Genomic DNA, 24,737 nt, shown 5'->3' with positions numbered 1-24,737 from the left:
TGTCTAGAAATAGTTCATTATTCGCTTCGATGATCACTGATGTGCACTGGGGAGTTCCCTTCTAGCATTATGCTCGGTATGGGCCATCGAAACCCTTAAGCTTAGCCGCCTGTGTTCCGGGTAGCACCCAGCACGATACTGTGTATTAGACGCTAGAACTTGAAAAGCTCGGTAGCCGGGAGGCTCCTGATGGTGGTGCAATGTTCGAGGTCCCTGTTCTAATCTTTTATTCGATATTAACACGTGCTCGGGTGGGGGGTCAAATTGACGCCCCCCTCCCGAAGGTTTTTTCGGAAAGGTTTCCGAACGGCGCGGCGTAGCCGCGCCAAATTTTGCATAGCTGGCGAAAATTAAATAGCGGATCATTTGACATAACAGTTTAGATGTACCTTTTGAGGCCGCTGATCTATGACAGGTCAGAGTCAGGGCATGGTTCAGCGAAGGCAATTTCTATGGAATCGTCCAATCTGATACAATAACGGAGTGTTTGACGAAGCCATACATCTCTGAGATCCTTCCTTAGGTACCACAAATGTTGAATGAGCACATTACGTTGACCTACGGTCAGGTATGAAGGTCAGACCAAGGTCAAAGCCAACCTGATTTATTACTCTATTGCTTGCTGTATGAGATAGTTTGTGGTGCTCATTTCAAATGTATTGACAGCAGGAATCGTATTATACAGCTTCCATTGACTCTTAGACGTCAGAACAGGTCACTGACCTAAGATGATCTGGGTCGACATTTTGTTTTAGGAATATACTGCCTAGCGTAATCTTTGTTTCCTTTTTTTGCTTGGAAGTTGCCTAGGTTCTGGGGCCAAATTAGAGGCCAACCTGGAATTTGACATTGCTTGATCCTTATTTGACCTGAAGGTCATGACCTAGGAAGCTCAAACTTTAACCTAAGTGAGTTTACCTGCAGATCAAGACAGCTTGTAGATTTAGGTGTCTCTAGCTTTCTTAGTTTCCGAGATCTCAGGGGGGTCAAATTGACCCCGAGCGAAGGGTATCTAGCCGGCCACCCGGGCGCGTGTTAATCATCGCAAGCTTGCGGCCCAGCCGCCTGTGTTTCGTGCAGCCTCAAGCGTCGTCATTGTGGCTGTACGATGCACTCAGCTGCTGAGGCTATGTGGCGTTCGATGTTTTTGCTAGTAGTATCTGCACAGATTCTGAGATCTCCTTGTGTTCTCACATCGGCGCTTTTAAATGATTTCTGTTTTGCTTGACCTTGTTCAACCGTGGCCACGAGCAAAAATTTCAAAGTTGAATTCTGACGGCATTTTTTTTTTTTACTCTTTAACGTTGTTTAATCGGTGACTCCCGTTAAATTGAACGTCGGTTATTGTAAGCATATGAGTTATTTACTCATGCCTGTAAAAAACAACGCTCGAGGCTCTCCTTGCTCATGCCCGCTTATACTGCTCTCTTACTTGTCTTTGGTGTGTTTTCGTGCGCTTATCTTTAAAAAAAAACTCTTACTGTGACTGCCCATACACTGCCGTCTTCCGTCAGGTAGGCTCAGTCGTGATACCCTATGCTTTTTCATAGTTGCTGGCTCGATGCTTTTGGCTCCGATCGAACCCGCTGCAAAATTTATTGCCCTTGATGCCTGTCCGCCTGTGCACTTCGCCTCCTATGTATGCGTGATGTGTCCAATCCTTGCGACGCGGCGTTGCGTTGCAATCCTACTGTTGCGACGGTCCCTTTCGTTTAAAGGCGTTCCATTTCGCCTGGTGAGCGGAAGCTCATAGAAGACCTCGTCATGAGCCGTCGTGGAACTAGAATGAGATCATTTGAGTATCCGGACCGGCGATTTGAGTTGGGCGCTCTGCGCTGCACGTCCGCCACGCCCCAGCGTACATGGGGAAAAACAGCCGACATTTTTGGCCACGTGTAAGTTGCTAGGTGACCCTCCGTTACCCTAGGTTCGTCGTCCCTGACCGGAGCCCCTTTCCGACTGGTTTTGTGGAGCTACATTCCAATTCCATCAAAGGCAGTAAACAACTCCGTTTGCCGCACGGACACGTTTGAATTCTCGAGGCCGACGAAGCACCCTGGTCTTCGGTATGTGACATGAGTTGATGGCCATGCACGAAGAACATTTAACAGCGCGAAGCCGATGCTAGAGGATAAGAACTTTTTCACCATGCCACTGTACTTAGGGTTTGGCACCATCTTCACGACGTGGCCACCTCCGCTCATTCACCGCAGTGTTTTTGTGCCAGTATGTACAGGTGTTGACTCTCCTCTAAACTGCGTGGCTCAGGTAATCCGTGCGGAGCCCGAGGTTTTGGTTTTCGTTTCGAGATCAGGAGAACCAGGCTCGATTCCCACGTCAGAAACCTTTCACCCACCGTTCTTCCACCGGGATGTGGTGACGCAGTGGCATGTACTGACAAGTACTCGAGCGACCAGTGATGTTAACCGTACAGCGGCGAATGCCATCAGACGGAATTATTGCCTCACGGTGTTCCGAACGGGCTCCTGATTTTGCTACACTACGCGCAGATCACGTCACAGGCGTTCAATAGCATGAGCCAAGAACTGAATGGAAGCTTCCATCACTGCGCTACGTTGCCACGGAAACTTCCTCGCGCCGTCGGGTTTGGCGACGTCTATTTGGCAGAAGCTCCAGTAGGGTTGCGCGGTTCGCCAACAGACACATAACATGTCGGAAGACCGTGAACCCGTCCGAGGAGTCAGTTATGACTAAACAGCCCTCGCGTCATGTCTGAGATCATAGTGCAGGTGAGACCCCCTGGAGAACTTGGGACGAGCGGGGCGATAGCACACGTGGGGTTGTCGCTGATCATTATCACGCTGAGGATACCAAATCCTAAACGAGCAGAGGCGAAAATCTTTAGGAACCCATACAAGTGCACGGGTAATTCAGCGCTTTGTGGGAGTCTGGTAGTTAGCAGGCAGAGGGAACCGATGGAGCGTTCGCGAGCTAAAGTGCAAATCAGACCGTTTGCAGATTGGCCACTGTTTGGCTTGGCCGAGCTCGCCAATCTTAGTCGACGGAATCGGAACATTTTTAATCATTACCCTTTGCACTCTGAGACCAAAGCATGCAAACAGCGCAACTTGTTTCGGTGGATGTTGGTAGATAGTGGTGAAAGACTCACTAATACAAGATTTACAGCCAACGATTCAGGTATTTCTTGGTGTAGTGTTCACGTTCTAAAGCACAAATCACGTTGCTTGCAAATCAGCTGCCTCTGGCTGATCAGGCATCCGGGTGGTGTCTAAGCCGCGTAGTTTATTCGATATAATCGAGAAATTTGCTACGCCTTAAGTTTTTACTGACTTACCAACGCATATAGAAAAACTTAATCATCTGGGATTAATAATCGTCGCAATTAAATCCCACTACGCCGTTGCGGTCTTCAAGTCCCGGGCCCTCTTGGCTTAGCACACAGTGTGCTGGATTATAGATTGGTTTAAGGAACACCTAATTACATGCACCGTACAGGCTATATTACATCTTGATCTGCCCTAGCTGTAGAAAAAAACGGCTCGCAAATATATTTCCCTGGAACGGACAGGCTATAGTGATTCCAAAAAGCAGTATGCAGCTTCATTAAACCCCGAACACGTCAAATATCACCTCGTTCCCCTTTATCTCCGGCCACAACTGAGTAAAATAAGGTGCATCTATAATGAAGATCCAGCTATGTAGCACTCACTTCTCTTAGGTCGCGTGACAGGGCCAAAGGCTCGGGGAAGGCAGTACAACTTAACGAGAAATTGCAGGGAAGGTAAGGATGCGTGCGTGGATGATCAAGGAGGATGTGCCACGACTCTTTTCACGTCCTTAGCAACAAAAAGTCGATGGGCTCAATGCGTTAAATAAATAAAAACATAACAGAGCCATCCCCATCTTGTGCTTAATGAAGCAACGACCGACTGCATAAATTGATCCCCCACCACCGGTTGGCCTCCCCGCAGCAATGCCAAGTTATCTGGATCTTGACCTTAATTCCATTCGTGGTGTGGATGCTTTTCGCATGAATAAATTTCGTGCGTCCATATCAATTTCGTCTGATTATACCGTTTGGGCATTTCTGACTTGAACATTGTATTGCACAACTTCAGAGCGACTGTGCTCCTTGCTGTTAAAAACGGCATGAATCTACGCTCAGTGTCAGTAAAACTGTTAGATCCTGGAAAACGTGATGGCCGAGAGTTACGGGGTCTAGCATTCTCTTGCATTTAGAATGGGACCCATTTGCCCTGCGGTCCGTTCGCGGCCATCTCCAGCGAAGACCATCCGTCTTCGACGCGAAACCAACTTCCAAACACAGGCGGGTCATCCAGTGAAGGCGCAGCCACATTGCCCCTTGAACAGCTCCATCCGAGACCCAACGACACCAGTCACTAGACCGTCGTGCTCCAGCTGGAGGGCGGCCATCTGGGGCTGCCGGCCGGCGGCGGCGACAACCGGTCGGAGCCGGTTCGGATGGGCGTGACGTCAGCGACGCCCGGCGCGCAGCGAGCGACACTGGCCGGCCGCGCGCCCCTGATTGGGCCGGATTGGGGAGTTCCGCTGGCCGCCGGGGGAGGGAGGGGATGCGGGCCACCGACCCGACCCCGCCGCGCCAGCGCCGACGGCTAGCAGGCTCGGGGCCGACGGGGATGGAGGCCCCACGAGCATCAGGATGCATTATGATAATGTTGGACATCTCAAAGCAGGGCTCTTGGTCACAAGTGAACGAGATTGAACAAAAATCAAGATGCAAAAACTCGGAAGCGTGAAAGGTTCTCTGTTCAGCACGTGCCCACTCAGCTTGTTACTTCACCTCCTACTCCTTCCGGATGTTTCCCAGTTGCTCAGTGAAGTTGTTCAGCACGGCCTGCAGCGCCGAAGGGCATCACCCTGAGCCAGGCTTCATCGGACTGTCATAGCGATCTGGGAGGTGATGGGCCGTCAAATAGTGCGTAGAAGGCTCACACTCAGGCGGCGACGAGTTAGGCGTTTCACACTCATGCGGCTACGAGTTAGGCGTCCCATCAAGCGGGTTATGATGCTGGCTGCCTCCGCATATAATACCCGGTTCACCACAGCCTGCCTTTGAGCGCGGACCAGTGATGTGCGCTGGCAGGCCCGTTACGGGAACTAGCTGTGGCGAGCACGGAGGCAGCATTGTCACTGATGATGACGATTGATAGCCGCTGCCGGAGTCAGCCAGCCTAATTATCGTTCGATATTTTTGTTCGAATAGCACCGTTTGGTGTGTTGAAAGTCGGCTATTTTCAGCCTTTAAAAAAAAATCATTAAGCCAAAACACCAGGAGCTTATTGCCTCTGTTACTTATATCACGCTTATCAATATATTGCTTACCCCTCATTCTTACCTTAAGTACGCTGAGGCATTGGCGTTGAAGACCCCACAACCCGTTCGTGTAGCGTACCCTTCAGGCTGACAGTGTCCCGACGTCATTCGAGGAGGGCGTGGCATCACGATGGCTGTCTCCAGACGAGGACACACACCTCCGTCTGTCAGCGACTGAGAGTCATTTGCCTCGCCAGGTGCTGACAGGAGGACAGCGCGGTCTGCCCGGGTCATGCTCCACGGCCAGCCGCGGCATTCCTGTGTCGCGGTCAGCACCGGTGTTTACCGAGGCCTGCCAGCTGCCCGGGGGTCGTGAGGTGCCCCTGATTCAGACATCAGCTGCTGGTGCCGGCCGCAGCTCCGGCTGCAGCGCCCGGGGTCACTTGGCCGGTTACACACTTCAGATACGCGTCCCGGTCCCACCCTCGTCACCCCCCGTCGGTGGGTCACAGCGCCGGTCACCGCCGCCGGTCGGTGGCCCTGACGCTGATCGCCTCACCGGCGCGCGCGGCGCAAACAGATGGCAAAAAAATAGAGGCTGATCGGCGGCACAGACAGCCCGGTATCCATAATAAATACCGGCGGCCGTCGCTGCCACGCGCGACAGTGTACAGCGGGCGGGGCAAGGCGGGCGCCCCGCGGGGTCTGCCCTTGTCCCGGGTGCAGTCACAGCAGCGACCTCACGTGAGATATCGGCACCACCACGGCCCTGTCAGGACGCCTCCCGGCGCCCCAAGTGCCGACAGGGCTGTCGGAGAAGCGACAGCAGGCGCCGTCGAGTCAGGCGCGTCCATGGAGTCCGGCACACGCCTCAGACGCTCAAACTGTTTCTCGTGGGCTGTTTCGCTCGCGGACCTCTGGAAGATCAGCAGGCGCAACATTTTCAGATGCAGATCACATATATGTGTCTAAACTCCTGTTTCCGGAATGGGTCTACGGCCGGTGTTTTTAATTTTTTGATAGCTGTGTTGAGTACTCCGGACGGAAAATAAACGGGAATAGCTTGTGCTCACTAGGTACACAAATGGCTCAGCTGGCTAGAGCGCCTGCCTATCGATTCATCCACGCGTGACGGGCTGGGTCTGGGCGCTCGCTATTTGCCCTTGACTGGCATGACCTGTGACCTGTGGGAGCGGCCATGCTAAAGGTCAGCTGACGTCAAATGGCTGGAAGAACTGCGTCGAACATTACGGCACATTGCTTCTCGCCACCAAATTATGCCACTGACCTGGAATTTCACAGTGAAATGGTGGGGTAAGGGCTCACGCAACAAGCACTGCTCAAGTTGGCTCTGATCGCAGAAATTCATCCAGTTAAAAGGTTCGGGCCATTATTATTATTTTTTAATATCGCACGGCTGTTAAAGCCAGGCACCATTAAAGTTAAGGCCGCCCGCTTGCGACAAAGGTTATACATGAAAGTGGGCGTTGGCCAATCCGGTATGTTTTTACGCGGCCTACAAAATGCAGAGCCGAGCACTGCAGCCAGAGGCACATGGAAGTGGAATCGATGTATGTGCGTGAGGTTGAGGTTGGGGTTCTATATGCGTAGGAACGACTCGCATGCCCGGAACCTTGCTGCCCGAATTTTCCATTGCTTGACCAGTATCTTTTAGAAATAAAAGATGCAGCAATGCAATGAAACCCAACTATTATTGTGGTTTTAGACGAAAGATTAAGGGGGAGGGCAGAAGACTTCCCGTGGAACGGGTGATGCGAATGGCGGAGGTGACGAAGCTCCGAACACTGGGTCAAACAGTCAGCTGAGTCGTGGGGGGCGGATCGTCAGCTGGTCTGGCAGTCACGTGTTTGCCTCGCAAAGGCCTTTTTGTCCACTTCACGGTTAACACCCGAGCACAAGAAGAGTTCTGGAAAAACAACATTCAACTGTTCACATCATCACGTAATAGCTGAGCCGAAACAACACACAGTGTCAGTTAGCGCTGCCAAGAACCGCAGAGCTGAGTGGCGGCACGGTACTTGGTACCCAGCAGCATGGCAGAAATAGCCTCCAAGCAGGGCACGCCGCATGCACGTGTAAGCTCGACTAGAAGCCGAATGGCCCAGCCGGCGTCCTCTCTCCCGACAAATCAGCGTAAACTTCGGGAGCTGATGATCGGCTGCTCACCTCACAAGTGATATTTATCACTGCAATAGCTATCTTCTGATAGATCGGTATGTCATCGAAATATCACTCCCGCGATGCGCACATATGTGAGGAGTTTGTCACCATTTGGGTGATAAGAAAATATCACGTGCGTCTTACCAGTGTTTCATGTGCTTATTATTGAAAGAGACGTAAAATCATTCGAGCGTCTACCAATACACATTCTATTCTGGTTACAAAAACCATTGCATTTTGATTTTCAGTGACCATTTTGAGGACCCTTGTACACAGAAACGGCCAGGGGGTTGGACCGACCTGATAGACGCCTGAATATGCCTTTGAACATCATGCTCCAGAGACGAAATTCATGAATATTTGTTGATGACGCGCGCAGCTTACATTTAGGACAGGGGGAGGCCGGCGCTTCAAAGCTAGGGGCTTGATTCAAACTCCACCATCGAGCATCAGCACCAAAAGCAAGGAACGCAATCAAAGCCTTGACTGAACAACACATGAAAATGGCGTCATCTTCACACCTGATGGCGATGACAAGCCCCATACTTTGACCTTCAGCGCCTGCACCATCCAGTTCAGCAAGGCTCGAAAACCATCTTTTTTCTCATTACATCGAGTGGCAGTGCTTGGATTTGTAGCGTAACTCCATCTGCAATCCGGACTCATCAAAAAGGCGTAAGTGTTCCACATACAGGTAGTTAATTATTGGGTTTTAAGTGCGCGTCAACTGCTTTGGTTATTTGCGCCGGCCCACAGACAAAGGAACATAACCTTCCATTACGTGCATCCTAAAACTGTTAATCATGCATGTGTTCATATGCACACGTAATCGTCAACATGCAATTTGCAAGGCTTTATGACACTGGGTGGTAAAAATCACTTGTACGAAACGCGCCAAGAGGGCTTCTGACATAAAAATCAGCGTGACAGGTTCCCACAGAGCTCCGGACCGTTATTTCACCCCTTCAGAAATAGAATGTCCCTCTGTGTTTTTGTTATCACACTCTGGTATGGACATTCAAGTGGCATTTTTCTCCTGCGTTGACCGGTCTGCGGCACAGCAATGATATGTGCATATATCTACCCTCAGGGGTGTTCTAGTAACCCGTCAGAGGTTGCCAGTGTCTTCTGGTAACCCGTCAGCAGTTGCCAGGGTCTTCTCTACAGTGATGATGATGGTGGATTTCGTGTGTCTTGGCTTCAAAGTCCATATCAAGGTTTTATTACGAAAGTTTAATCTATCGACAGTTTTTCTTTCAGCGAATTGCAAAACAAGACGAAAAGGATCCAACTGGTCCAACTCTCGCGATGCGCGCGCATGTGAGTAGTTCGTCACCATTTGGGTGACGAGCGTCCCACACATCCGTCCCATCATGCCGTATTCCGTCTCAGGCCACGGGACTGCACCCCCCAGACCCAGCCAGCACGCGCAGGGAAGGGGACACGGAGCTCTGCGGAGCGAGTGGACAGCCTGCAGGCACGTCAGTGGGTGACTAATCGGGCCATATGGGGAAAAGAGCGGGTTTTCTTCATTCGTGTAAACGGCGAAAGGACCACACATTTGCGAATGAAAAAGTAAGGAAGGATACCAGTAGTTTTTCTGTGGCTCTCTGTGTCTTAGTACTGCTCTAGTACACACATTGGAAATGGAGTATTGTCCATATGACAAGCGGGGCGAGCGACTTAGTTTGTCTTTATTCCACTCACACTACCGTTTGTATCGGCGGAATATGGCGCGCGAAAGTCCACGTCATTTGCAGTTAAGATGCTGCCTGCCTGCCCACATAGACAGAACGAAACCTGCATTGCCGTATAAATTAAAAACGAGTGCTTGTAAAGATAAACGGTTGCATGGGCAAGCTGTTTTATGGGACGAGCATGGACTCACTTCGACACACTTTTGCCATGTATTAAAAGCACCGTTACGGTCTAAACATTGGTAAACAAGCTTCGTGTAAGCGCAGTTAGTGTCAGCTTGCATGCGCAATTAGTGTCGGCGAGGACCACTTATCAGGCCACATCGTCATAGCCAAACTTGGGGCATGCTTCAGCGGTTGCACACCACGGATAGGCCGCGACCGCGTAGCACCGCGTGTTACGTTACGTGTCTGGTTCATCAAGTGACTTCCAATAGCCATCCCGATAGCCTGCCATTTAAGCGAATCGACGTATGTGAATCACTAGGACATATGTGAATCATTAGAGCTCTCCCTGATGATGAGGGGGGGGGGGGGAGGGGCGTATAAAGCGTCTTTAAGCAGGGGTTTGACGCCAGTCGTTTGTGGCAGAGTGCGATGAGCTAGAGTTGACGCACGAGAGTCCGTAAGGCTAGAAAGATGACTTAACTAGGGCACATCGCCGTCAGCCTGTTTCTGAGCGACAGGATAAGGCTCGCGATGATTTTCGCATTCGAAACAGTTGGAAAATGCATGTACCAGCCGGTACGTGACCCCACTATCTGAACAGTCAGCAACGAGCCTCTGCTTGCGGGACAGTCGGTTGCAGCACCAGCTGACTTCTCTGACAGATAGCGGGCGACGGCCAGGCGTATGATATATGACAGGCCAATCTCTGTGTCAGCTAGTGTGGTTGATTCACCCTCCAGTGGTATGAGGTCTTAAAGTCACGGCAGGGGCGCAGCCGGTGAGCGGGCTAGCGTGGGCAGCGACCAAAGCCCCCGCGTCAGGGAGGCTCTCCGGGGCCGCAGGATCACCAGGTACGTGGTAACACGCTTCTCAAAATACTCAACGCCGGTGGTTGTCTCATGGAGGAGGAACGGCCCAGCCGTTCCTTTTGCCCCGCGACCCCGATGCACCACCTCAGGTCACGTGATCAACACGTGTCGGTGCCCAAGCCGGGGTCACCGGCCCCCGGCTGGCTTTGGACGCCGTCCAGACGTTTAGCGCGGCGAACACGCCCACCGAAGCTGCTCTCAGACAAGGTCGCTCAGAGTCGGTACGCAGCCGAGCGGCCAAATCTATTTCCACCGGCGGCCCACTGGCTAGCAAAAACGCTGGCCTCAAAGGGAGTCGATGTGGCGCGGCCGTCCGAGAACAAGGGAAATCCGGGCCAAACCGCTCCGGCGACTGTGCGGGGGGGGGGGGGGGCAGGCCGCGGGCTGGAGTCTGTGTTCCGCCGCGTGTGGTGATGAGCTCCTGTCCCTCAGATGGCGGGTGGCCGGTCAGTCGGACGCGCTGGGACTGACACAGGCCACTGGCCTGAGGAGCAGTGCGCCGCCCCTCCAGACTGACGTCAAAGACGCCCGAGTGTTTATGGCCTTTGATTGAATGTCCGTCTTCTGGGTCATCAAACGGAGCGCGAGGGTGGCGGGACGAGTTATCGCGATAATTTCAGGAGCTTAACACTAATGATCATGCATTCCTTACATTAATTATTTGGATTTCTAACCACAAGCCGAAGCCAGTCGGTGCACAGCAGCAGTGCCCTAGTCTGAATCAAAGGAGCTTGAGTCTGAGTCTGAGTCCAAGTCTGAGTCCATCAGATCCGTAGCGGATGGTCAGGGGTTGTAGATTCAGATACGTGAGGTATCGTCAGAGATGCAGATTCAGATCCGTAAGGGATTGTCAGGGCTGCCTATCTTCAGGGATTACACTGGCACGGACATGTGTTGCAATGAGACGTGACCTAAATAAATCTTACCCACCGCCTCATCCATAGCAAAGTCGTATTTGTCTCGTATGTCATGTGTAACCTTAAGCATGCAGTATGTAAAGCATGTCGTCGATGTGTAACCTGAAGCTCGATTACCATCACGGGTCACTGCTTTATTTCCAGAACGATTTCTGATCCGGCCAGGCTTAGACCGATGTCCATCTCTGACAATGGACAACAACTGCGTCGTCATTCCTCAGACCACCGCGGCGTGGTTGAATTGGCGCCGCTTGTCCCAAAACTGACCGCCCCTGCAAAAAAAAAAAACAACAACCAAGAGCGATCCGTCGGCGTAGTCACGGCGTCGCCAGAAACCGACGGACGCTAGCAAGGGCGTTGGTGGCTACGAACATGGCAGAAACCCGAAAAGTCATTTTATCTCAAATACCGCAATCAAGTCGACTTGCTTCGTTCCGACCAACACATGTTCGCCTCAGTCAGCTGATGTCCCGATCGTCGCTGCCTTCGAGGCTTTTCAGGGAAGACGGCCGAGGGTTACATTCTCGTGTGCAGTTTTTGCCGTCAGTCGGCGGGCGGGGCGTGGCGCCAGCGCGCGGAGCTGGCCGGTGGTGTCGCTCTGAGCCACTGTCCCGGCCGGGACCGGGCGTTTGTCGCCACAGCCGCAGGACACGGGCAACGGATCCCAAAATGTACGCTTCGCTTGCTACTTATTAGCGCTTCCCGCTCAGATGGCACGCTTGGCTAGTGCCAGAGTTAAATTACAAACATTGAATGGCCACGTCTTATTCAAATAATAAGGTGTTTTCCGGAAGTTGCTCGATAATTCAGTTTCGCGCGGCTGCTATATTGCTCTGGAAGCCCGCTCGGGTAGCGAACCTTCCACTGCTTAGTCTTTTCAGTCCACCTCACATAAGTTTTCGAATTGCATATCTGAATTGGAAAGCCGTCGTCGTTTTTGCTAGATCAAGCGACTGAGATATGAAACCCGGGCTATTTTTATCAAGCACTCGACACTCTAGCGTGTTTAGTCGGTCCCTCGATGATTCATACCACAAACTGCTTAGTTCCACTGGCACGTTCGTGCTAAAACCGCCTATGGATGAAGCTGAAGTGAAGCAAAAGTGACCTTTGTAGTCGCTGGTTGTTTTAAGGCACGACTGTAAAAATGCATGAGCTCGTAGTTATCGATCTTCCCGCGAGACCAGAATTTCATTCAGTCTGGCTGACAGAATCAATAGGCAAACTGCCAGAAAACTAATGGCAGCCATTCGCTTCCTTGCAATAGCATTGCGCTGCTTAGTGCCGTCAGTTAAACGAGCAACCACGAAGTTGCTTCCGCACCTTTTCCAACACCGGCAACTGTCATCCGAACCGTCTCCGCTGTCATCCCCACATGAGAACTACCCAAAACGCTTGATGACAAAAATGGCACCTTGCTATCAGCGTTTCAACTGATCTATCTCTCGACATAGCCTATGTACATTGAAACAAAGCTGGAGTTCGCTTCATGCCCGGTATAAACCGAGACTTTCGCTGTGTAGTCGCTTGACACCCACGCCACGCACTCCGCCCCGTCCTCAGCGTTTTCCCCACCGTCCATTCCAACGGCAGACGCGGCGCGACGGACCGTGATTTGTATTGCACGACAAACAACGATACAAATGCACAGCCTGCCTTCTGCGTCGTCGCCGGCGCCAGCTGGGACGGACGGGCGGAGGGCTACCAGCTCACCGACCTCTGCCTGAGCGCCGGACGTCGAGCCGCCGCTATGAGACGCGGTAGGACTGGCTCCGGCCGCCGGTGGTCAGTGTCACGCGCAGGGAGCGCGGGTCCTTGCGGTCCCGGCCGCAGAACAGCGTGCCATCTATCGTGTCGCCTGCGAAGCAGAGGTTATCGGTCGGCACACCGTGCAGCGCCGTGCTGACTGCCGCTCGTCTCCAGATGTTACGTGCGCACCGAAAAACATGGACCTTATGAACAACATGGACCTTATGAACAATGGACCTTACCTCAGCTCACGGCGCAGAAACACCACATCAACAACTTTGATGAACACGCCCAACCGCAGCACATAAACCCCTACCAATCCTTTCCAAACCTTGCACAGACCTAATGTCTGCACATCACATCCCCTGGCACATGTGTTCTCAGAAACGAGCGACAAGTAACCACACAACTAGCTGGAACTTGCATTGGCTTCGCCTGTCTCCCCCCCCCCCCTCCCCTCCCCCTTCCCTCACTGGCCATCCCTGGGTGCCCTCGGTCCCTCCCGCGCGCCATCCCAGTCGCACCTGCGTCAGCGCTGACCGGCTGCTCTAGGTAGAACACGGTCTGCTTCCAGTGGGTGGACGGCGCCTGCGGCCCCGTGCTGAAGCCGACCGCGATCGGCAGATCGAAGTGGGTGTCGAAGTAACCGACCAGCGCCGTTACGCGGCACGCGCGCGTCACACGCACCGAGAACGGCGCCGTGAACTCGGTGTCGGCCACACTGCGGCACACGGGCGGAAAGCCGGCGGTGGTCGGAGGGTAAACGGTGCGCAAGCACTTACACACACGCACACGCACACGCACACGCACAAGCATGTGCGCGCGCGCGCGCGCGCACCAACAGACAAGCGCTGCCGGTCAAGGGCTCGGCATGGCACCTGGGTAAAAGAACCGATTTTATCCCGTGTCTGATGACATGCGATAGAGTAACTCACGTGCGGAACCGTTGCGAGGTTCTAAAGGAATACATGCGATTTTTCGACCGTTTTGTAATGCGTGAGGCAACGCATCCAACGAGATGAAACACGGTGCGAGCAGGTGTTCGAAATTCGGCCCCGCGCGGTGGAATTCCAGTTGTCGCGTCACTCCGCATCTGTGCCTACCCACAACAAGGTGTATCAGTCACTGGCATCATCCAAACGAATATCCCAGACACAGACGGCCCGTAGAGAAGTCTTCAGTCAGCCATCGAGCGTGGCGGCGTAGTTCGAGCCCGGCCCGGCCCGGCCCAGCGTCGGGCGCTCGGCCGGCACTCACGTGATCGTGTTGAGGTCGAGCTGCTTGATCTGGCAGGGGTCGGAGCAGATGGCGGCAGCCGGCACCACCTCCACACTGGCCTCCTGCAGCACCTCTGCCCGCAGACAGCTCATCCGGAAGCCGTACACGTCCGACCAAAACGACAGCAGATGGTCGTACCGTTCTGCGGGCGAGCACCCGGGCCCAGGTCAGTGCTGCGGCGTCAATACAGTGAGGCATGCAAGCCTAATAAAAACGAAAAACTCTACGCGTAGAAAAAACTCCATCTCTGAACAGTTTTGGCCGATCAGGATTACAGACATCAGCTCAAAAGCTTCACAGGCGCCAACGCAGTCGGATTACTTTCCACGCGATGGTTAAAAACGGCCCGCGGATGGCAATTGGGTATCAACGTCCCAACGCCTAATGTTCGCCTACAATCTACTGAATACCCAGCACTAAACCTCCGCCCATTGAGCCGTGCGATTGACTGACCCATGTCGGATACGGCCACCAAGCTCATAGTGCAGCGGTTGGGCATGAGGGTGCCGCCGTCGGCCAGCAGGTGGTCCCGCGCGTACAGCACCGAGTCCAGCATGCCCTCGAACAGCAGGAAATAGCCCATCCACTCGGACACTATGACGTCAAAGCGCCGGTCGCGTCCGCCGGGCAGCACCATCTCCTCCAGCCGACCCTTCACCAACTTCACCACGTCGGAGAGACCGTTCTCCCTGAGGAGCACAGGAGAGTCACGTGACCTGGATACTGGCGGGGGACGTGGGGCCTCAACGTGGACCACTCATCACTCCGCCACAGGCACGGCCCTCTCTACAGAGAGCGCGGAGCCTCAACGTGGACCACTCATCACTCCGCCACAAACACAGCCCTCCCTGCCGAAGAAAGACGGCATACCCTGCTCCCGGCACGTCAAGGCCGGCGTCACGATCAGCCGGCTACGGCGCGATAGCCCGTCACAATACCGACCAACAACGTCAGCAACTCAGCAGTCTGCTTGAGCCGTGGGCCACGCCAGTTTGTTTCACAGTGTCAAGCGAACAGTCACGACCTGCGAGACTGGGAGACGCCCTCTAATCGAGTCATTCTTCTCTGGGGCGAACAGCTTAGCAGATTAAAGGGCCGGTCCTTTCAACAAGTTAACCAATGATATCTTAGTCCTATGGTACATACATAAATCAATAGCATGTAGTTTCTCAACATGTTTTGAATAAACACCGACCAAGGAATATAGTACCTCCGCGCTTTTCCTAGGCCACAACGCTATCAGCTAAGACGATGCCTCAACTATGAACACCGTAATATGTGGCATTCCCCAAGACGCCCCCCCCCCCCCCCCCCCCCCTCCAGGCGTCCGGCTGACCGCCACCGCCCACCTGACTATATCCATGGCGTCGTAGATGACCTCGGACCGGTCGACGCCGACCACCTCGGCGGCGCCGGCGCGCGCGCAGAACATGGAGAGGATGGCCGTGCCGCAGCCGAGGTCGAGCACCGAGCGGCCGCGCACGCACGGCAGCGCGTTCCGGCCGATGGCGTCCCGGTACGCCTCGGTCCGCACCCGGTCCTGCCGGCGGCCACGGCTCGCGCAGGTCAGTCCGCGCAGACGCCGTGGAGGTGACGTCCGGTTCGAGTCCGCGCGAACGCACGCCGAGAACGTCAGACGAGCAGCTCATGCGCTTTGCTCTTTCTGCCTCCCCGACAACAACAAAGGGAGACAAAACAGACCAAGGTCAATGGGAATTAAAACGCAATTACCCTGACCTTTCAACAGCTCGAGTCCACGGCAGCGCATCGCCCCAGGACTGATGACGCACTAACAAGCGCGACAAATTTCCACGCAGAGCAACACAAATGTGCGTGATTCGCGATGGGACAAAGTGCGCTTACAAGAGCACGATCACCTCTCCGATAGATACATATTTAAAGCGAAGAGCTTCCCCGGGCCAGACGCAAAGGTACGGTCGCTGTCACGCAAAAAAGCGCCAGCATCGCACCACCCGACCCGGCCCATCGCCGGGTGCGGCCATGGCGCGATGAAATCTCGGCATCCCCACCAAAACAATCGGATTACAAATCATCCACGACAGTCGAAACAAAAAGCGCGTGTCACACGCTATGCTGAAGTCGCGCCGCACGCTCGGGCAGCGGCGTACGTGCACGCTCGGGCAGCGGCGTACGTGCGCGCTCGGGCAGCGGCGTACGTGCGCGCTCGGGCAGCGGCGTACGTGCGCGCTCGTGCAGCGGCGTACGTGCACGCCAGCCAGCCGCTCACCGACAGCATCTCGTGGTGGATGCCGAAGTGGGCGTACGACTCGAAGTAGCTGTCGCTGTCGCCAGCGGCGGTGGCGTTCGACACGGGCGCCGGCTCCGGCTCCTCGTCCAGCCGCAGGATCTGATGCATCGTGCCCCGCATCGTGGCCATGTCTGTCAACGTGGGACCGTCAGGCTAGAGCGCTCACGTCGCGCTGGCAACCGTTCATCCAACTTGTGGTTCGTACGTCTTGGCGACGGCCGAGGCAACCGAAGTCAACGACGGCAGCCGATGCAAAGCGTGCGTGGGCGATTTGCCAGAATGGCAGGCTCAAATATCACATGGAACGAAAGCACAGCGATAGTCAGGTCATAGTCAGGTCAGCGATAGTCAGGCCATAGGTCAAGCACACGATAGGTCACGGTCATATGCGGAGAGAAGAGCAAACAGCAGGCGAAGACGATGGCGCCGACCGAGGAACATCACAGCAGACACTACGTCATATCTGATATGGAAATACCTTGTGTCTGCTGGGGACAAAACATGACCTCAGCAAGGACCAGGCCTATCGCCAGCCGAGGATGCTACCTGACATACGGCCGAGACACCACTTGTCTGCCTAAACATGATCCAACATCTGCCCGAAACACAGGCTGGTGCATGCTGGGGAAATGACCTGGCGCCTGTGCTCGTCATGACTTGGTGCCTATGCCTGCCATGACCTGGTGCCTGTGCTTGTCAAGACCTCACGCCTGTGCTCGTGATGACCTGGCGCCTATGCTCGTCACGACTCATGCCTGTGCTCGTCACGACCTGGCGCCTGCCTGATCTCGTCACCTTGCAGCAGGAGCTCGTCACGGTCCTGGCTGGCCTGCAGCTGCCGGCGCAGCTCGGCCAGCTGGTGCTGCAGCTGTTCGTAATGCACCACCGACAGGGTCACGTAGTCGCCCTCGTAGTTGACCACGTGGCGGGACGCGTCGTCGGCAGGTGGCGGTGCGGCGGCCGGTGCGCCGACAAGGTCCTCCAGGTCTGCCGGATGGCCGTGGCAATTTTGGTGATGCAGATGGGGGCGACGTTCAGAGTCAGGGCATGCAAAACGAGATGGGTCAGAATGAGAGGAAAATCCTCGTGGGAAACGCGAAGACTTTGTCTCACCAGAATCAGGGCTTGAAGGTAGAAGATTATGCTTTACTTCCCAGAGGACTAGAAAACTGAGATCTAAACACCAGAGCTACATGATTGCTTACACACAAATTCCAGAACACCATTACATTCTATTAGCATGCAGCACAAGCGCCGTTACTGTGAGCAGATCTGGTCATGCACAGCCATCTGGTGGGACTGAATAGTGAGCACACTCCACAAAGACCTGATCCACCCAGGTGGTGCTTCTGGCTCACTCCACCCAGACCTGACCCACCCAGACAGCACCCCTTGCTCACTCCATCCGGACCTGGTCCATGCAGATGGCCTCCTGGCTCACTCTACCCAGACCTCATCCACCCAGACAGAGCCTCTGGCTCACTCCACCCAGACCTGATCCACTCAGATGGCACCTCTGGCTCATTCCACCTAGATCTGATCCTGCCAGATGGCACCTCTGGCTCATTCCACCCAGACTTGATCCACTTAGACAGTGCCTCTGGCTCACTCCACCAAGACCTGATCCACTTAGACAGTGCCTCTGGCTCACTCCACCCAGACCTGATCCACCCAGATGGCACCTCTGGCCCACTCCACCCGGACCTGATCCACCCAGTCAGTGCCTCTGGCTCACTCCACCCAGACCCTGGTGCCTCACCAATCATCAGGAGAGGATCGCACTCGATGACAGGCTTCATGTACTTGTGGTCGGCCCAGGAGGCGCCCGGCAGTCGGCGCAGCTCGCCCGGCGACACGGCCATGCTGCGCACAAAGTTCACCAGCCGGATGTAGCCGAAGCAGTCGAGTGCGTGCCTGGTCACGAGTGCGGCCAGGTCCAGGTCGTGCTGCTGCTGACAGTGAGTCAGCACATCCATCACCGGCAGCTGGAGTGGGCAGAACAGACATGTGGCCACCACAGGGGCAGCTGACTCCTCCATCTCCTCCCAGTCCTCCTCTCCATCACTGTCATCCTCGTCTTCATCAGCAGCTGCCTGGTTGCTGGCAGTCGATGCTGGCACTCCTCTATGGGCAACAGCAAGAGTAGCAGAAGGAGGGGAAGCAACTTCTGATACCTCTTCCAAGTCTGGCATGTCATCTTGTTCAGCAGACATACTGGCAGGTGCAGGGGACTGTGGTTGTGACTGAAAAAACATTAGGATCTGATGAGCATATAATACTTCGACTCCATGGTATCAGATGTCACAAAATATTGATCATAATGACCTAAGAGGTGACATGTGCTGCTTCAGTCTGTCCCCATATCTTGGTTGGTGTGCCTGCCCAGTGATGGGGGTAGTCTCTAGTTGCTCCATGCCCTTAGTGTGGGTACTAACCCAGAAATTCATGCCATAAAAGGGTTCAGTATAAAAATTCACCTCCATGAAAGGGACATTAGCACACATATTGCATGGTTTGAGCCAGCCATAGTACAAAGGTAAGTGGCGACATAGTAGGTCACCTCCATATTCAATGGATATTTTCAGCATGAAGCACACAAAGGGCATTTATCCAACAGTTCTGATTCAATGAAATAAGGATGTCTTGAACCACTCCAAAACACTAATAACATGCACTAACTATACAATACCTTGCCACAAAATGCCATTTATATTGAAAATAATAACAAAAAATGCTAAAAACATAGTTCACTAACACTCTCTAACCCCACACTTCATATTTAGGCATAGCGCTTATCTGATCCTGCTATTTGCTACCATAGAGTAATAATTCTTAACCCTATGTGATAAGGTAATTCAGCTGTAAAGCAGTGACAAATAGAAGCACCAGCCTGATTGCACTGCACAAAAAACAAAACAAAAATGGTGAAATAAGTCAACATATAACATATACTTATAATGCCTTTACTGGCAGTACTTATGCTGCATTTTCCTGACTGCATTTGTTTTAGTGAGCCTGCAGCACACATGTACTCAACTCAGGCCAGTCCAAATTGCATTGAACTTACAAATGAGTTTTGTCTGAAAACATTGAGCCTATAATTGCTTCAAATTACTTTTGCAATATCATGATTCCTTGAAACAATGACCATTTATGCTAGGAAATTGGTGCTGAATATGAGCACCAAACCTAGGAGTCCATATTTGCAAGTACCCTATTAAGTCTGGTCTTCCCTACTAAAGTGAAAATGTCATTTACATAATCAGGATAGCAAATAAACCAGCGTATGCTATGTAGCAACCTCATTCATACCCCCTTCCACATCAATACAAATACAAAAATGAATGGGTATTGCTGGGACAGGGGGCTTCAATTATGCACCGGACCAACACAGAATCTGGTTTCCGCGTGTTCAGCATCTTGAGCATGCAAAAACGTTAATTAAGCAAATAGCTAGGTAGGCACGCTGGCGCCGATACCACGCGGGGCGTCCCGCGGCTGTCCTAAGACGCACCTCCGACACACGCACGATGATGGATGCTGGTTAGAACGAAGTTCAGCACATAAATTGCGGTATTATAAGCAGACGTCCCATACGCAGCAGATGCCACACACTCACCAAGCGGCGCCGGCCACGTTTCGCGTACGCAATGACCTCCTCGTGGCCCCTGTTCTAGGGCCTTGCTCGTGGCCGTAAAACCTCCCACGCCTCTCGTGGGGTGCACGAAACAGCTGCATCCGTTTATGACGCGGTACAGACAGAGAACAGCGCAGCGCAGTGAGCAACCCGTCCAGCTGGCTTCAGCTGAGTGCAGATGCGGTTGGACTTAGAGATTTTCGTATCGCCCGCGTAAGGCTCATGCTTCCTAAAGCGATCTCACTGAATTCAGTCTGACATGAAGCCAATGCAATTTTGGCGTCACCGTATGCACAATATAATTTCATATACCTCAAACGCCTTCAGTTAGCTTTATGTGCCGCATAATAAAAGCAATAAATAAGGCTTACTTCGCATCCGTCAGTCATCCTAAATACCAGAGTCCAGACAGGAACAGGCGAGATCGGAAGCGCCCGGTCCGGACCGGACAATGTGGCACAGGACTGAGCACTGCCGCACGGGACCTGACGCAATGGGACGGGACCGAACAAAAGCGAACGGGAATGGTTCGGACTTAAAGGGACTGGACGAGACTAGAAAAAAAAAATGGGCAACCCAGTGGACCAGTGGACCAAACCAGACCTTGGACAGGGCGTGTCCAGACGATGCTGGACGTGACCGGATGGAGCCAGACAAAGCCAGATAGAACCATAAGACAGACCTAGTCCGTTCCAGGCCGGTCTCGTTCCGTTCCCGTTGTGTCCAGTCCTGCTTCTTTTTATCACGTCTCTTGCGCTCCCGTATCATCCCATAGTATTGAATCCTATCTGGTCCCGTCGGTCTCCGTACAGTCACCCCCGGTCCCATGCCTCGTCCGGTTCGATTCAATTCCATCAAGTCTAGTCTGACTGATCCCATCAGTTTCCTCCGGTCACATCCTGCCCCTTCTGTTCTGGCCCACCCGGACCCCTCTGGTTTGGTCTGGAATGATCCTGTCCTGTCCCGTCCGAACCATGTTCCAACTCCCATATGGTTTCGTCCGGTCCGCTTCCGTCTGGTTCTGTGTTTCCCTGTTCTGTCCCGCCCGGTTCCTTTCAGTCACCACCCGCTTGCTAGGGGTCACTTTTGTGACGGAAAGCACACAGACCCAATCAGGGGCGGCCTGCCTGGCACAGACCCACTGCATCACCACGAGCAGATTGGCGGTGGTTTTGTGGCGTCATCGTACAACCAGCTGAATTATCCGCGACCTTCACTATTCGCAGATAATCAGCTGACAACCATCCTGTAAATTGTACGTCGATGTGATCCTGTTGGGTGGCAGGTGGGAGGCGTGACGCTATTTATTGTCATTTTATGACAATAAACCCAAATGAACGTGCTTAAGACATTGATAAATTTCTGAAGCATCTACTGCTAACTATATTTTGTGGGTTGCGCTCTAGACTTAATTGATTCAGGCTGTTTTTGGCCCTGACCCGGTGCGTACATTGGGTGAATAGATGCGACACTGGGTATGGAATATGGATTGTTGGGCATTCATTTGCAGACTGGACCTTATACTGTATATGCCACAATATGACGTTTCAGTCGTCAGATGGAAAGAACCTCGGCTTGTGAGGCTTGATATGGAACTGTCCAGGGTGGCGAAGAGGTGGAACATCATCGCCCCTTTTTCATCTTCCTTGTGTTATGCATTTTTTTAGGCATTATTTACAACAAATGAGCAATTTTGTGAACAGTTTAGGTAGAATCGGCAGCAAGACATGTGATTTCATCATATTGCTGTCAGGCTTCTTATGGAGTGCTAGTGACTGCTTGGCCATACCAATGCCTAGGGATCAAGGCACAACTGGATTTTGAACCTGGGCTCTCCATGTGGTAGTCTGATGCATTAAACAGACTTGAATTGAGAGGAAAATATGTGTATGCAATTAAATCATGACAATGAATTTCAAGCACATTTTTTTGTGCCTTAGCTATAAAGGGAGGAATAATTATTCTCTAACATGGGCAATTCTAAATCTCACCATGTCTTCCCTATTTCCTTTCATGTGCTACTCCAACATGAGTGAAATTGGCCCAGGCCACTGTTGTTGGACATATTTCTGTGGATGTCAGCTTTATGCCTGAGGAGAGCTTGTTTTTCAGATGGCATTAGAACAAACCTGCTATTGACTTCAGAACCAGCAATGGCATCTTCAAGTGTAAGTATTTGTGTGCATGCTTAGGCATACTGAAACTTGTACAGTATGAGTATGAGTATCATAATCATGTAATGGTGGTGCAGTATGTGGTGATATAATTAATTATGATACATGGTGTAATTTAATTGCCATGTTTGGAATGAGCATTATTCTGAACTATGCATGCCTTGTTATTACAACACTAGAAAGCAATCATAACATGTTAAGGCTATATATTTAAGTAAAATTGTTTTGCTTTTATGTTTTACTGGGATACCAGGATCTTTTTATATCAATTTTGATATTCAGAGTTTTGCATTTGAGCATTGTTATGCCAAATAAAATATGAGTCAATGGGAGGCAGTTGAAAAACCAGACAGGTTGTTGGTGAGGCATTGTCAGCTTGCATACTGTCAGTATATGCAGCCTTGCTGCCAAATGACATTTAAGCATTCCAGGCCAGAGCAAATACGTAACCTTACCAAAGATGGCATGTGAATCTCCAAACCACCAGTGCTTGTATGACCTCACCATCTAGCAACATGTTTATCTGGCCACAGAAGGCAGACGACCACCGGCGTAAGTGGGACCGGGACGAGTATGAGTCAATCGCAGCACAGCGGCTGGCCGAGGAGGAGGCGCGCCGCGAGGCGGCCGACGAGAAGGGGCCGCCCGTGCAGCGCGAGCTGCTCCGCCAACGCGAGTACAAGGTGGACCTGGACAGCCGGCTCGGCAAGAGCGTCGTCATCACCAAGACCACGCCGGCCTCGCAGTCGGGCGGGTCAGTCGGGCGGGCGGGCGGCGCGGCCGACGCCGAGACCGAGTGTCGACGCTCGCGAGCCAGTGGTAGTAATCGGTGAAGTTATACCATTGTCGAGACTGCCCACAGGCGTGCTCATCAGGGAGAATCATGTGACAAGTTGTGTGGCTGGCTAGCGTGGAATGTAACATGTGAATGGCGTGCTAAGATGTGGCTGATGTGTTTTTCCCTGGTTTATGGCCGATGAGTTTTAGCGCTTAAGAGTTATTTGCCTGTTATCCATTTGAACAAGATTTAATGTTGCTTCTTTTGTCCCGCAGGTACTACTGTAATGTTTGTGACTGCGTGGTGAAGGATTCCATCAACTTCTTGGACCACATAAATGGAAAGAAACGTAAGTTGCCCCTTAATCTGATCCACCTTACTGATGACACTGAGGTACAAATATGGGCGACAGATGACGTAAGGTCTGGTGAAAAGCCGCGCGGTGGGCATTAAGGTTAAGGCATGTGCTTCTGTGCAATGTGTGTAAGCGTGACGCGAAGTTCCAAATAGTCGGAGCGCGTCCGCTCCGTCCTTCCCTTTCCCCTATGGAGTTGTTGATGTTGAGACCACACTAGTGCGATGTGCATCAGTTGATAACGTGCACATGTCCGCGTTTTGTTGTCGGGTAACCTTCAACGATATTGTTCCACCGTGATATTGTTTTCTCTTGTATTGGATTAGCGCGTAAAGGTTTGCTTCGCGGTGCATTATTGCGCGTTCAGGAGAACACGTTTTCGCCCAGCCTCTTCTAACCCTGTTCTTTTTTGTTCTATCGGCGAACAGACCAGAGAAACTTGGGCATGTCGATGCGGGTGGAGCGCTCGTCTCTTGACCAGGTCAGGAAGAGGTTCGACATGAATAAGCGGAAACGGGAGGAGCAGAAGAAAGAATACGACATGGAAGAACGGCTAAACGAGATCAGGGAAGAGGTAAGCCACTGGTGCTTTTTATATGTTTTGGTCATGTTATGTTCCGCCCTGAAATACTCGCTTGTCTTACCGTCCATGTTGGATATGCGGCATTACGAGTCTTGTCAACTGCATTGGAGCCGGTATCTGCCGCGCTGCCAATGGCTTGCCTTGCCGACGGTTAGCTGTGGTGAAGGAGGCGGCAAGCGGCCGTGGGCATGCCTGCGCTCACGCGCCGCCCCCCGCTGGCAGGAGGAGAAACAGAAGGAGTACCGGCGCGAGCGGCGCAAGGACAAGAAGCGCCGCACGGCGGACGCGGCAGACGACGAGCCTGTCAACCCCCAGCTGGCGGCCATGATGGGCTTCTCGGGCTTCGGCGGCGCCAAGAAGTGAGGCGCCGCGCACTTGAGATGTGTAGGGCGGCGGGCCGGCGCTGGCGCCGCGCTCCGGCACGCGCCGCGTAGGTCTCATACTGAGCGCCGCGCAGCATCGGACAGACCGGCGCGAGCGGCTCACACAGCCAGGCGCGAGCGGCGCCGATGGCCAGGCGCGAGCGCCCCAGACGACCAGGCGCGCGCAGCAGTTGGCGGTGCAGTGCGAGTATCTCGCACGACCGGATGGCGCATGGCAAGGCTACAGGACCTTGTCTTACGATTTCGAATCCGCGCCCTCGACGCGCCGCGGGGAGGAGCGGGCTGTCTTGTGAGGCTGGTACTATGCTCGTGGACATGAGTGCAGTGCCACCCGCGTGCAGTAACTGGTCTCGCAGTGTCATGTTCGTGTGCTCGGGAGGATAATTCATGCGACGTTCTGACAATCGTGCACTTCGCGTTTG

The 24,737-nt window shown here is 53.0% G+C and overlaps 2 protein-coding genes across 6 annotated transcripts; one reads left to right on the top strand and one right to left on the bottom strand.

The window, feature by feature from the left end:
- Positions 1 to 12,719: 12,719 nt before the first annotated feature.
- LOC119107677 (protein arginine N-methyltransferase 1) lies at positions 12,720 to 20,128 on the bottom strand. 2 transcript variants are annotated; one of them, XM_037231199.1, is made up of 9 exons: positions 20,025 to 20,128; positions 18,165 to 18,648; positions 17,201 to 17,392; positions 16,385 to 16,536; positions 15,486 to 15,676; positions 14,590 to 14,825; positions 14,116 to 14,278; positions 13,383 to 13,579; positions 12,720 to 12,967 (listed from the first exon to the last, which is right to left on the bottom strand). In XM_037231199.1, exons 2-9 carry the CDS (start codon positions 18,616 to 18,618, stop codon positions 12,858 to 12,860), a joined length of 1,695 nt encoding a protein of 564 aa, XP_037087094.1. In that variant the 5' UTR covers positions 18,619 to 18,648; positions 20,025 to 20,128; the 3' UTR covers positions 12,720 to 12,857. The 2 variants fall into 2 exon arrangements, with proteins under 2 accessions (XP_037087094.1, XP_037087095.1); XM_037231200.1 differs by having other exon boundaries at positions 19,920 to 20,029.
- A 1,173-nt stretch (positions 20,129 to 21,301) lies between these two features.
- Positions 21,302 to 24,724, top strand: LOC119107678 (zinc finger matrin-type protein 2). Of its 4 annotated transcripts, none has more exons than XM_037231202.1 (6): positions 21,302 to 21,327; positions 22,155 to 22,210; positions 22,750 to 22,970; positions 23,270 to 23,343; positions 23,778 to 23,923; positions 24,155 to 24,724. In XM_037231202.1, the coding sequence occupies exons 2-6, from the start codon at positions 22,196 to 22,198 to the stop codon at positions 24,293 to 24,295; spliced, it is 597 nt and encodes a 198-aa protein (XP_037087097.1). In that variant the 5' UTR covers positions 21,302 to 21,327; positions 22,155 to 22,195; the 3' UTR covers positions 24,296 to 24,724. The 4 variants fall into 4 exon arrangements, with proteins under 4 accessions (XP_037087097.1, XP_037087099.1, XP_037087096.1 ...); XM_037231204.1 differs by having other exon boundaries at positions 21,327 to 21,432; XM_037231201.1 differs by lacking the exon at positions 21,302 to 21,327 and adding an exon at positions 21,334 to 21,484.
- The last annotated feature ends 13 nt before the right edge of the window (positions 24,725 to 24,737 follow it).

Source organism: Pollicipes pollicipes, unplaced genomic scaffold (genome assembly GCF_011947565.3).
Source record: "Pollicipes pollicipes isolate AB1234 unplaced genomic scaffold, Ppol_2.1 Scaffold_6686;HRSCAF=7923_pilon_pilon_pilon, whole genome shotgun sequence".
Classification (NCBI taxonomy): domain Eukaryota; kingdom Metazoa; phylum Arthropoda; class Thecostraca; order Pollicipedomorpha; family Pollicipedidae; genus Pollicipes; species Pollicipes pollicipes.
This window is presented reverse-complemented; position numbering and strand designations above follow the sequence as displayed.

Bases quoted from the DNA above. Each gene is read 5' to 3' on its own strand.
- LOC119107677 (XM_037231199.1), bottom strand. From the start codon at position 18,618: ATGTCTGCTGAACAAGATGACATGCCAGACTTGGAAGAGGTATCAGAA. The intron at 17,393-18,164 runs GTGAGGCACCAG...GCCATCCGGCAG, and splicing joins CGATCCTCTCCTGATGATTG to ACCTGGAGGACCTTGTCGGC. The intron at 14,279-14,589 runs GTCAGTCAATCG...GCTCGCCCGCAG, and splicing joins GGTGGCCGTATCCGACATGG to AACGGTACGACCATCTGCTG.
- LOC119107678 (XM_037231202.1), top strand. The intron at 22,971-23,269 runs GTCAGTCGGGCG...TTTGTCCCGCAG, and splicing joins CCGGCCTCGCAGTCGGGCGG to GTACTACTGTAATGTTTGTG. The intron at 23,924-24,154 runs GTAAGCCACTGG...CCCCGCTGGCAG, and splicing joins TAAACGAGATCAGGGAAGAG to GAGGAGAAACAGAAGGAGTA.